A 13,029-nucleotide genomic window follows, 5' to 3' on the forward strand; every position below is an offset into this window, starting at 1 on the left:
ACAGTTTTTTATGGATCAACTGTAAAACTAAGTTGAAGAATTGCTCATATTTTGCCTATATTTTCAGAAACTAATTATCCTATCACCAAAAATCCTTTACTGATATTTTGATAGATGAGTAACAGCAAAGGTTTAGGGTTTTTTTTTCCACTTTTTTCAGTATACATATATATATATATCAAGATTATGAAATAATTTACCTGTGATATCATGTGTCAAAGGCTCGTCTATTGTTTCCACTAACTGAACTGTGGACTGCTGGAGAGAGTCATCAGAATCCCCAGCCGAAGCTCCAGCATCATCTCCCAGAGCACTTTCTTCCATAGCTTCAGCTGCTATAGGTGCCAACAACTCTCCTATGCATTAGATTAAGCAGACAACTCTATTTCAAGCTTTATTCCAGTTACAAATTAACAACCCAGTGTCTACGCCAACTGCTTTTCTTCATCTAACTCTAAATTCTCTAAGGACTACTTCTTCAAGGGGAGGAGTTTTGAATAATTTTCAAATAATCAGGGTCACATAAATATTAACTTTTGAATGCACAAGTCACTAATTCAGGATTGACTGTAACTGCAATTTTAAATTGCATTTTTTACACACTAATCTCAATTTCATTGTTTAGTTTGGGGTTTTTTGTTTTGTTTGTTTGGTTTTGGGTTTGGTTTTTTTTTTTACCATCTTAATAGTGTCAGTAGATTCTAACACAATAAAAAAACCCTAAAACATTAAAGGATGAAAGTTTCAAGTGTACCATACATTCTGGAAAATATGAACCTAAAACAAACCTGCTAGAATATCCTGCAGCATACAAGTCAGAGAATACTGAGCCCACGCTCCTCCCCAAGAGATGTCTCCTCTGTTAAAGTCAGTTCCTACGAGAAGCAGCAATAATCTTTCCAACTGAGTCTCATTTACAATCTCACATAAATGAATTGTTGGTCTTGTAGCATTTGCAATTCTAGCAAGAACCTATGACAAAAAAAAAAAAAAAAAAAAGAAATATACGCCTATTCATACTTAACACTATGAAAATATGCAAAATATGTAATAGCTCTTTAACTTCTGTGATTATTAGATTTTGCTTACAAGTAAATCAGGTATTTTTACTAGCTTAAATTTTAGAATTTTACGAGTCTAACTACATAAAAATATTTTTTCAAAAGTTACTTTTTCTATGCAACTTTGAAGCCACCACGTCATAAGTTACAGAAAAGCTGACAAATCAGAAAAACTACCTCACCAGAAATTACTAGAAATTTTAATGCTGCATCTGGTTTTTACCATCAAGCCAGCAAAAAAGCAGTAATAGAAAGCTAATTTAATGCAGTCTCCATTGCAACTACAGAGCTATGTTCCGTATTCTGTTTACCTTACAAACAAATAGAAGTAAATCTGCATGACAGGTAAAGTCCATGGACAAGAGAAAGAGTGCCAGCTTCTGCACCACAGAAATACAACGTTCATGTGCCAGTGTAAATGGAAGTGGTTCGATATCTGGAGTTTCCTTTGTTGTTGAAACTTCTGTATCTAAAGTAGAACGAGGCCATTCTGCAGTCCGACGTAAGCGTATTAAGTCCTTGAAGTGCTGCAGGATGTAAATTTGAAAAAACAGTTGCATTTTAAAACTAACCTCTAAATCTTTTCCCAGTAAAAATCTGAGGCAGCGATAACAATAACTATAAAACTTTTTTAAAAAAGAAAAATGAAGAGCCTAAAATACATGAGAATCTGGAATGTAATTAAGGCTGCCATTAAGGCCGAAATTTGTTTTGGCAGCATGTTATCTCAGGTGACAGACTCATAACCATATTATCCAGTTCCGCACAAGCGCCAATTAAGCTTTTATGTTTGCCATAAAATATATTGCAAATACGTATTTTAGAAGTTCCTTCACATTTCCACACCTGCATATAAAACTATGGTTACTATGAAGTAAACTACACATAAAAGAATACTGACTTCTCAGTTCTTCACATTAGATAAATCATCAATAATTTCTACCTTTCTTACTACTTCCAGGGTACAAAGTGTCCATTGGCCACCATAAATTGACCTAGTCTGGTATTTGATCAGGGCTCTAAACTACACCCTTTTTGACAGAAGGTCTACAAATTCAATGGAGGAAGGAAGGTGCTTTTATGAATCCTCCCAACCACCACGGGCACACATTTAGCAGCTCAGTTCGTTGTATCAGCTACGCAAGCAGTGTAAAATCAGGTAACACAAACACCTCCTATAATCTCACTTAAGTAGTAGCTACGGAGGTAGACCAGAGAAAGAACTAACACAAAGGTTTCAGCTTTCTCCTAAATGCAATCAACGTTACTCACATCTTATCACAATTGAAAGTGATTAGTATGCGAAGTAGTAAACACTGCATGAAATGCAACTATGGAGTGTATAACAACATCATAACTAGATGTTAAGATACTGCAAAGGGAAAACTATTTCAACATGCATTTTTGATGCAGCATGGCCGCTATAAAGTGAAACTTAAATAGCTGGACAGCGTATTTCAGCCAATGACTCATTTAAAGATGTCTCAAGGGGGCCACCAGTGGAGAAGCCCCCCCTCCCCCCGATATAAACTGCTGGAGTAAAGCAGAAGATAGTGCAAGAAAGAACAGCTCATGACAAGCAGAGTTAGTGAAAATGTAGGGCTTTATTTTTATGCTGGTGTTTAAATTTTGGGGTGGGTTTGTTGGTTTTTTTTCATAATTACTCGAAGTTGTTGTGAGATTTCCATTTAGATTTCCTTTAACGTCCAACATTCTATAATCTTTTTCCACAGGCCTACTTCAAGTCATCCTAACGCATATTACTACTTCTGGAACTAAAGAGCAAATATTTAAAGAGATACCTAAGCTTGGTAGCTAGAAAGACATGCATTTTTTTATTTGTGTTCCCTGCAAAGGCCATGTTGCCATCTCCAGAAATCCCTAAATTTCAGCATCTCATCTCATAATTAAAGTAATTCTTTAACTACCACATCCACTCTCAGTATCTGGGGCTTACTGCAAGATGCCACAACTTTTAGGTGCAGTAATTACTTTTAGGAAGCTAAAAAGCTTCTGAGAAAGTTCAGAAAACATTCTCAAAAGTCATATTTATTAGTTTGGGGAGACTGTCATTGGCATGATTACTTTCTGATTACTCAACCAGGAGAGCATCCAGAAGAGTGTCACGCATATAAGTTAGCCATATAATACATTATTTTACTTTTCTATTGGTATGTGTTATCCAAAGTTTAAACATACGACTGGCATTCCCAATGCCACAAGATTATTAGTGATTTTGGCCGTGACTACCTAAAATACCCAGTAGAAGCCTGAACTATTTTTCACAGCGCAAGAAATTTCCAGATGGCTGCTGTTTTCAGCACCAAAATATACTTGATAGAAGCCATGATGAAACAACTTTTTCAGGTAAGGTCAACGTAGGACAAAAAATGACTTTGCAGGAACAGGTCTTTTCACACAAAGGACAAGAAGTCAGTTACAGTTTCAGAGCATCATACCTTTGAAGTAGCCTGCTTTAGTTTTGCCTGTTCTACTAAAAGTTTGTATGATGATCCTTTGTTGCTTTGTATTTTCTCTTTTTCCATCTGTTCCACCAAAGCCTTCTGTTTTGCTTTTAATAAGTTAAGTTGCTAAAAGAAAATGTTAATAGGAAAAAATGAAAATTTAAGCAATAAGATGTTAAAAGGATCAGTATGTTCATATGATAGTAATCTTCAGTTCAAATCGTAACTTGAGCTTTTAAGATACAGTTTATCTACAATTTTAACTAAGACACCGTAAGGGGCTACTAGCAGACCCAGAACGGAGGAAGTTTTAAGAAGAAATTATATTTTTAAAGGAGCTCAAGACATACACATCCTGGGTCATAAAACCTGCACAGCTGCATTTAGAAATGAAAATTTTGTCTCTTAAGAATTACCAACTTTTAAATCAGAACTTAGGTGTACTCAGATTTATCTAGAAAGTAAATTATATCTATTGTCCAATATGGGCCACAGAGTGCAACAGCATACTCCAACATCTGTTCTTCCAGCAGATGCCATGCCCCGCGGTTTGAAACGAATGTCAAAGAAGTTAGGCAGCCTTTAGCTACAGAACCAGACCTACGCAAAAGCAAGGCTGAATGAGACCCAAGGCCAAAGCTGTTCTTTCAAGAAATTAGATAAACTAGAAATTAGATATACTTCTGTGAAAATAGCCACTACCGTGCTGGAAGTCACCTGTTTATGATGCACAAGCTGTTTTCTGATCTTTCGGGAATACAGTCTATCTAGGCTACTGTTGCCTTTAGTAGATCTGCTCAGATTCTGAGTGTGAAGGCTATTATTTATGAAACTCCACTGGTTTCCTAATGGAAATAGAAAAAAAAAAGAGGTATTAATCCAACTTATTAAACCTCATTTAACTCCAGAGAAAAGCATTTATGTTGCAGCAATGGTTAGCATCTCCATACACTAAATACTAAAGAAAAAAGCAAAATTTAAATAACACTCCGTGTTATGCAACTATCACCACTGATGGTAATATTTCTGTGTATTTTTAAAATGCAGTGGTACCATGGTACCATCTTGTTTTCATTATTTTTATAGCATATACGGAGGTAAGCAAGACTGTCCTAACTAAAAATACCTGAACAGCTTCCACTACACAAAAGCTTTACAGTTATAATTTCTAGAAAAGATGTTAAAAGAAAATCATAGCTAATTCCCTTTAATAATAATAAAAATAAACAGACAAAAAAAATGTATTTAAAGATACTGTACACAAACACCACAGCAAACACCAAAGCAGTTACGGAGTTATACTGTTGCCCTTTCTCACAATACAAACTGTCTCAACATGGTGTACTCTCAATTGCCAGGCCCCGGAGTCACAGGGTAATAGACAGACCAAATATACAATTAAAATAAATCCTGTATTTTTCACTTTAAAAAAGTGAAAGCGGTCATATTTCTAACGACAAGGGAACACAAAGAAGGAGACAACAGTGCAAAATAAAATGATTGCAATATCTATTTTTAAAATATCATTTTTCAAGTGAATTGAAAATACATTTTAGTATTTGAATAGCTCCCAAACAAATACCCATAGAAGCAAGTTTTGATAAGAAGTGTTGCATACCTGTCAAAAATCGTTCCCTCTCTTTTCCATTCAGAGGTTTCTTGGCTGTGGCTGCTTCATCCTCCACAGTAGCTACATAATCCAGTAGTCTGGACACCAGCATTACAACCCAGCTGATCATGGGAATATCTAAAACTCCTTCAAAATAAATAGATTCCAGTGCCTTAATAAAGTTGTGAAGCCATAACAAACTGGTTTTAAAGAAATCATAACAGGCATTACATGCCACACATTTCACTAGGACACAAAGATTCCGCTCTTTTTTTTTTTTTAAATGAGGATAAGAGTCTGAGTAATCATAAATGAGGGAAGAAATCAAACATTCAGTACAGAACTCAGGTTCAAGAGAAAATACCACAGTTCTCTTAGTTGGATGAAGTCAGAAGTCAAATGCTTCACCTCTACTGTTAAAGTTAAAAATTAAGCAGCATTTTTTTAAAAAAAATAGTCAAAAATTGTATATCTAGATTTCCTAAATACCAAATGCAGAATTACAGCCGCTTACATTAAAGCACATAAATTAGATGTCTCAAATTCCATAGTGTGAAATTCCTCCATCAACCAGGGCTCCAACAAGAGAGTTATAACCATGTACCCAAATACCTTTGGTTTTACTCCTTTGTTAGTGTATTTTCACGTAGCCATTTGAATAAGATGCAGGAAAGTCAAGACTGAGTTCAGACTAGATGGAGCATGCTGGCAGCACTAACGATTGGCTATTGCCTATTTCAGTCTCACACATTAAATACAGCATTTTTGTACAGGCAGAAGAGAAAAAAAAATAAATGTATCTTACACATCATGCAAGAAAAATCTTTGTGTGCATGAGCAAATCTAAACGAACAGTTCTAAAGTGAACTCACGCATGCTCAATAAAGACCAGAAACCTACAATTAATGACCATTTAATCACAGTCATTATACAAATGGCATACTTTTACATAATATCAATACAGCAAAGTCATTAGTACTAGAGGTTACACGCACTTTTTCATATCTGCACACTGTGCTGAGCCATACTTAACTAAACCGCGCTTTTCATGCACTGACCTCAAAAAAGTTTTAATTAATTCAAACTATTATTAATTCCAGACCAAGCAAGAAAACTAAGGCACAGAAATGACTTGTCCAAAATCACACGTATCTGCTGGCAGTCCAAGCAATAGGATGCAGGCCCTGACTGTTAACTCGTTTCCTGGCCACACGGGCAGAAAGCAGCCCACCCCAAGCAGGCAGAGGAACAGGAAGCCACCCCATAACAGGACCTCAACAGAAACTGCAGACTAAATTGCAAGAACAGAAATGAGTACCACTGGTGACCGCTACACACCTTTTCGGTTGGCAGAATAAAAAGAAAGGAGGCTGCTGCAGAGCAAAGTATATACCTTTTCATAATTCTGTTTAAACAAGTGCATTTCTTTTCCTTTTAGCTCTTAAAAAAAAAAAATAATCAAAATTTTCGGCTTCTCTCCCTCCCTCCCTCCAAGTGTCTTTGGTTTATTCCTTTTTTCCTGCCTCTGCCTCAAAGTTTACAACTTCTCTCTACCCACAACACTCACCTCTTGCTCTGACTGTCCTTCGTTTTCAGACTTTTTCCCCAGTAAGTTTTCACCCCTTTGACCCTTAGTTATGCGTGATAGTTCTCAAATAGGAATTTCTTCTGCCATACCTGATGCTTCCACCACACATGGTAATGCCCTAGTACTCACCTGTACTGTCCAGGAGGAAGGAAGCTGGAAGACCAGCAAATAAAGCTCTGAAGTATCAGTTACTTCTGCTTCCTAAAGTCCTCCGTGAGGACAACTAGTAAGGCAAGAGCTATGAAAGGAATTGGCAGCTGTGGGGAGAGTGCAAACAGAGGTAGAGGAGACGTAAGCTTGGGTTTGCCTCAAACTAGTTAGAGACTACAGCAGGATATGGCCACGACAGAGAAAGTACACAGTAGACCAATGGGAAGCTTCTGACACCAGCTGTAGGCTTGTTTACATCAGGAGACAAGGTAAAAAGTGAAGACAGAGTCTCAGCTGGCATTTATCAACTTCACAATGACAAGAATTTTAAATAACGTATCTTCTACAATGCTCTGTTACATGTACGTAACAAATGAAGTAGCCAAGCATTTGATGTTTTTAAAAGCAAGCATTTTCTTCAAACTTAGGATAGTTAAGAAAACACTCCAAGAAAGTCGTATTTGGAGAACATCATTCCAGTAATTTTTTTAGGGTCAAAAAAAAAAAAAAAGTAAACTCCTTGTGATTACAAAAAAAAAAAAACAAACGATGTAGTTTGCACTAGCCATGCAGATACGCCTAACAGACTTCTCTTCATAACCTCAAAAGCTTAAAACTTAGGAAGGATCTCATGAGCAAAAAGGGGCACTTCTTTCCAAAAGGCTAAATTCCAAAGTCATTCACTAGAGTCGCTAGAGCTGTCTACACACCGGATGCTCCCCTCACTTTGTTAAACCTTTCAAGCTTCCTAGCTGAATTAAAAGCAACCAAAAAAAAATCCTCAGGTTCAAACAGAGAGAGAGGGGGAGGAATCTCTTTTAGCACCTAAAGAACAAGAAGTTTCAGCACATTTTAAAACACAACTGTGTTTTGGAAATACAGTAAACGAGTAATTTCTTCTTTTAACACAACAAAATTGTGAGCTAGACTCTCAATTTTCTAGCTTAGAATGAATATGAAAATATAGTTCCCCAAATTAGAGGACTACCTTCAGTTCTTCTGTGCACGGGTAAATGAGGTTGCAGTGGTGACAGCAGGTTATCCAGGAGATTAAGCAAACTTTCTAAAACACCACTGTTGCTAAGCGATCTTTGGCCAATGCAAGAAAGCAACATGAAGACCCTAAAAATAAAATTTACATATTTAAGATTTTATTTCTTTTTCAGATCCAGTAATATTCTGAAACACCCCTTATAGAACAATATTCCCCTGGGCTTTCATCGGAGACACAAGCACGTTGCTACAGAAAGCAGTACTGGGGCCCAGCAAGTGAATTGTATTTCACGTTCTATTGTTGTAAGGATAATGCAGTATTTTAGGGTGAACATTTTCTCTTTCACCCTCAAGAGGTCAGCAGACCTCTTCGTACATCTGAAATGAGATCTCATCTGTTTTATGTCCTATTACATATGATATACTGAATAGTTGGGATAGAGAATTAAATCCATGTATTCTTATATCCTTGAATGAATTCATTTTAGAAAATTATGAAACTATAAATGTTGCTGTCCAAAGAAGGCAGCAAGCCACAGAACGGCAAATATGTTCGATTAAGATAAAATGCTGATGTTTAGAATATCAAAGACCTCAATCAATAATCTGGAATAATCAACACATCTGACATTTAACGCTCAACTCCATGTTTGTTTGCTCTTATCTCAGAGAAGTCTTTTGTATTAAATGCTAATAGTGTGCTTTCCAGTCTCAATCCGACTTCCAAATGCATTAGAAGAGCAGCTCTGTGATGAGGTGGCATTTAAACCCGATAAAGGAGAAGGAAATTTTTGACACTGGGGAGCAATCCTGCCAGGTGTGCAAAGATCTCCAAGTAAGGAAAAATAACAACTTATTGTGGTGCAAGCACCAAATAGGTGCAATAAATAACTGCAATTGGACGTTTATAATTTGCAGTACTTTTTTGGGATTATTTCTTAAATCAATGCAATAGATGGATAATTATCTTTCAGTCACGTTTTGTCGATTCCAATGTTAAGTTATGAGCAAGGGAATTATTTAAATGATCCACAGGTAATATATCAATATAGACTTATACCTTACCTGTCTTGTGGGAATATGAGAAGTTGCTCCGAATTGTATAATTCCTGCAGTACGTTTGAGAGAAACTGACCCCACCATCTTTCTCCTCCACAGAGCTGAACAAGTAGAAGGCCAGTATGCAATCGTATCTTTGGGGTTCCACTGATACATAGGTGTTTAAATAATTCTTCACAAGCTTGAGCATGAAAAGTACTTTGCAGAACCACAGGAACAGAGTGCCCTTTTAAGAAAACGGAACAAGCAACTATGTTTAAGACGACAATGGCTGGAAAACATCGGAGGAAAAAGTTTGCAGGAAGTTTTTGAAACTTATGATTCGATTAATCGGCACAGGGGGGAAGGAGAAGGAAACACATGGGCAGATGATTTGCAGGTGATCCATAAAGATCAGGCCATTTGGTCAAAACCAACCCATCATTACGCTTAAGAACAAATTGACACAGAAAATTACAAGACAGACACACCTATCTATCAATAAGAACAATATTTTGCCTTTTTTTTTTTAATTGAAAAAACCATGACTCCCACTCATATTTTTCAATTTCTATTCTCCAAGAACTCTTTCGAATGGCAAGTTTAGGAAATAAAAATCCTTACTGGATATTAAAAATCATGAACTGAGTAGAGATACTGGTTTTATGACTTTTGCCACACACACAGAAGCAATTTCTGCTTATTCTCCCCACTTCTAACTGCCTAATCCATCCCCAGTGTTGTACAGGCTTCCATGCTCACAGATCCTTCCACAAGCTGATTCTACCTATGGAAACAACACAAGTATTCTGCCTGGGCAGTCTTTTGTTCCTTCAGCAAAATGAATCAGCCCACAGAAGGATCACATGACTATCTGAACAAAGGAATATGCAGCCAGGACTACGGAAAAGGCAGAAGGACCTCGACACCCTCTCCTATCCTTTTCGGGAGCAGGAAGTAGTTAGGTCAGCTTGCTGCCAACTGGTGAAACTTTACACTGCATGTTACCAGCTACTAAAATCATTGTAAAACATATCCAAACATAGTTTAAAAGCTTCATAGTGGGAAAGTACAGATCAAGATGCATAAACACTTGCAAACTGTTTCTACTAACGTGACAAAAATATCAAGACCTCAAAAAATACTAACCATTGGAAGAATGAAGCAAACTAAGCAGAGTATCCAGTAAATATCTAATGATGGTGCGTAACTGTTCTGTGGATGACATCTGAATCAACTCTTTTGGATCAGATTGCTCCTTCAGCGTTTTCCTGCTTGCACCTAAAGCGACTTTCAGCCTTTGAACAGCATGGTGAGCCAAGTTTAGTTGAAGCTGTAGCTGAATGCAGTCCTGGTAAGCAGAAAATACTCTGCTATCTTCCTCTACTGCCTTGTCTGGCTTTCGTAAAAAGTACTGGGCGTTGTTAGCACTATTGAGTGGTGGCAGGTCAATACTCTGCAGAAGGATTTCTAACCGATGACAGGCCAAATTGTACCTAAAGGGAAATATTCCGACACACAATTCAATAGACATTAGCAAATGGCAATACATTTAACAGTCACCCTGACAGAAGACAGCTTCTGGTATATTTTGAATGTACTGTTAAAACAGATATTGAAAAAGAAAATACAGTGTAGTCTTTGTTACTGCTATAAAGATATTCACTGTAACAACTCTACAATAAAGGCAGAGTTTTCTTTGGTCTGAAGAATATCATAGAATCACTCAGGTTGGAAAAGACCCTTGGGATCATCAAGTCCAACCATCAACCCCACGCTACAAAGTTCCCCCCTACACCATATCCCTTAACACCACATCTAAACGAGTCTTAAACACATTCAGGGATGGTGACTCCACCTCCACCGCCTCCCTTGGCAGCCATATCATGGGAAGGGAAAAAAATAATATCTATAACATTATGATATCCCAGTGTTTTAAATTAAAATAACTAATAAGTACACATTTTTTTTTTCTTCTAACCTGCATTGTATGTCTTCTTGCAATGCAACCATCATTGCCAAATGTTGGTCAATTTCTGGCTGATTTGCAGCTTCACCTTCGCCTCTGAGGGGATCGTGCATTAGTTTCAGCTCATTTTCAAAGGGTAAGATATAGGTATGGCCATAATAAAATCCTAATGGAATTTTTGCTCTGGCATTTGTGCTACCGTATCGACCAATAACAGTGATCTGAAAAAGAACACAATTCCACTGTAACACAATCGTATCAAAACAGGCAAAATAAACACGCACTCAAAAATTTGTAAGAAATTTATAGCCAACTAAGGTTTGGTCTGAAGAGAACTTTAAGAGAAAATTCACATATTAACAAAGACCAAGAGTTTAAAAGATAGAGTATGCAGTCTGTCTCCTTTTACCTTCATAAACCTGCAAACTGGGGGTGGCAACAAGTCATGTAAAATAAGCGAATGTGTGCTAATGTCAGTAGCCACTACCAGTCGTCTTCCATCCACTTCCTCTCCTAAAGTCCAGATGTCAATTGACAAAGAAGCCAAATCGCCACAAGTGGGAATCAATACATCCGTCAGCAATATAGGTCTTCCAAAATCTAAGGTCACAAATCTTCTTGCTCCTAGGGGAAAAACACAGGATTGCCTAAAATAGTAGTGCATGCTAACTTCTTTAAGATGTTACTTCTTAAACAACAAAGCCGTTGTTTATATATTGTAAAAATAGCTGCACAATCTAAGAATCTCTCACTACAGCTTGTACCCTTTGAAAAGAAAATTCTGGTTTCAACTTAATTTAACTTGTTATGTTTCTTATGGATTATTTCAGAACAGGTGTTCTGTCCAGAGATCCAACATATTCCCCCAGGAATTTTTCAACTTGATAAACATCCCTGACACAACAGAAATGCAAACTGAGAAATAGCTTTTCTTTGGAAAGCCAAGTGAGACTGCAGCTACGCAACTTACTTAAGACCCTGGAAAACATTCTACTGCTTATTAGAAAATGTGGCAAAATTATTATCAGGAATTCTGGTTTTACCTGAGTGCATTCGCTCTATAATAATTGACTGATGAGGTGGAGGTTGAAGAAAATGTGAAGCGTGAGATATTGCAAGAGCAAGACCAGATCCAAGTGGATTCTGAGGAGTGGGAAAACATTAGCAAAATTAAGTAATTAAAATCTATGCTGTTCTTTACAAAAGACTGTAAAAAAACCTCTTGTGATTTAAAGATGTACAATTTTGACAACACCTCACTACATTTAGATTTGAGCATGAACCATCAAAATATATTAACACCTAAGTTCAAAGGATAAATAACGCCTTATACAGTTAAGCTAGCTCCAATTAAACCATTTTAGGTACTATAACAACTCTGTCTTGCTTTTGTAAGTCTTCCTTTTCATATGGTCTAAATTTAGTGATATAGTTTTCACATCTCATCTAAATAAACAGATATTCACTAGCACTCGAGTACAAATTAGATCCTAATAAGGCTTACAGAATCTTGTTTCTATAAGAAAACCAAAGAAAAATAATTACCGTTCTAGACTTGCTTGTGTTTTTGTTATGTGCTGCAAGGTTAACTGTTGGGGGATCAATGACTGAACCAGGGAAAAGCTGAGCAAGCTCTGCATTAATAACAGCAGAAACCGCCTCGTTAGGTGGAGTCAAAGGTGGAGTCATGAACAGAGGAGTTGTTTTTGGTGTGGGTGGAATGACGTCTGAAGGATGGATGAAGAACCCTGGGGCTGCTACTGGATTAGAAGGCACAGAGTTGTGAACAGGACCAACTGCTGATGCTGCTGCTGCCGCTGCTGCTGTTGTCTGATGCAGTTTTGCTTCCAGCTTAGCTTTCTGTGGGGAAAACGAAAGCAGTGTATGTAGCAGATAATACTGCTCGTGATCACAGCAGTAGTACTGAACTGCAAGTTCAACTTTAATTATAAAACCGGATTTAATAAATCCAAGCCACCTCCAACATAGGCATGTTAGACATCTAACTACAAGCTGAAAAATGAAACTCTAGTCAATTTGACCTCACTTGCTGAGGAACATGAGTAATTAGGTGATTAATTATAGTAATAAAAAAAAATAACAAAAAACCTACAATTGAGCAGCAAAGTAGAGTCAGCACAGCCAAGCTTCATACC

At 37.1% G+C, this 13,029-nt stretch overlaps 1 protein-coding gene across 5 annotated transcripts in view; it reads right to left on the minus strand.

Annotated features, from left to right (window-relative positions):
- BIRC6 (baculoviral IAP repeat containing 6) overlaps positions 1-13,029 on the minus strand; it is a 188,023-nt gene that overhangs the window by 111,327 nt on the left and 63,667 nt on the right. For 4 of the 5 annotated variants that reach the window (XM_063328808.1, XM_063328811.1, XM_063328809.1 and 1 more), the window contains exons 25-37: positions 12,419-12,733; positions 11,917-12,016; positions 11,283-11,497; positions 10,886-11,094; positions 10,054-10,400; positions 8,932-9,151; positions 7,862-7,995; positions 5,145-5,282; positions 4,244-4,371; positions 3,521-3,652; positions 1,373-1,588; positions 789-972; positions 201-356 (exon numbers count right to left, since the gene is read on the minus strand). In XM_063328808.1, the coding sequence (XP_063184878.1) occupies positions 201-356; positions 789-972; positions 1,373-1,588; positions 3,521-3,652; positions 4,244-4,371; positions 5,145-5,282; positions 7,862-7,995; positions 8,932-9,151; positions 10,054-10,400; positions 10,886-11,094; positions 11,283-11,497; positions 11,917-12,016; positions 12,419-12,733 (2,494 nt within the window). The remainder of the gene's footprint in view (positions 1-200; positions 357-788; positions 973-1,372; positions 1,589-3,520; positions 3,653-4,243; positions 4,372-5,144; positions 5,283-7,861; positions 7,996-8,931; positions 9,152-10,053; positions 10,401-10,885; positions 11,095-11,282; positions 11,498-11,916; positions 12,017-12,418; positions 12,734-13,029) is intronic. The other variant, XM_063328812.1, reaches the window with a different exon arrangement.

Source organism: Chroicocephalus ridibundus, chromosome 3, assembly GCF_963924245.1.
Source record: "Chroicocephalus ridibundus chromosome 3, bChrRid1.1, whole genome shotgun sequence".
NCBI lineage: Eukaryota > Metazoa > Chordata > Aves > Charadriiformes > Laridae > Chroicocephalus > Chroicocephalus ridibundus.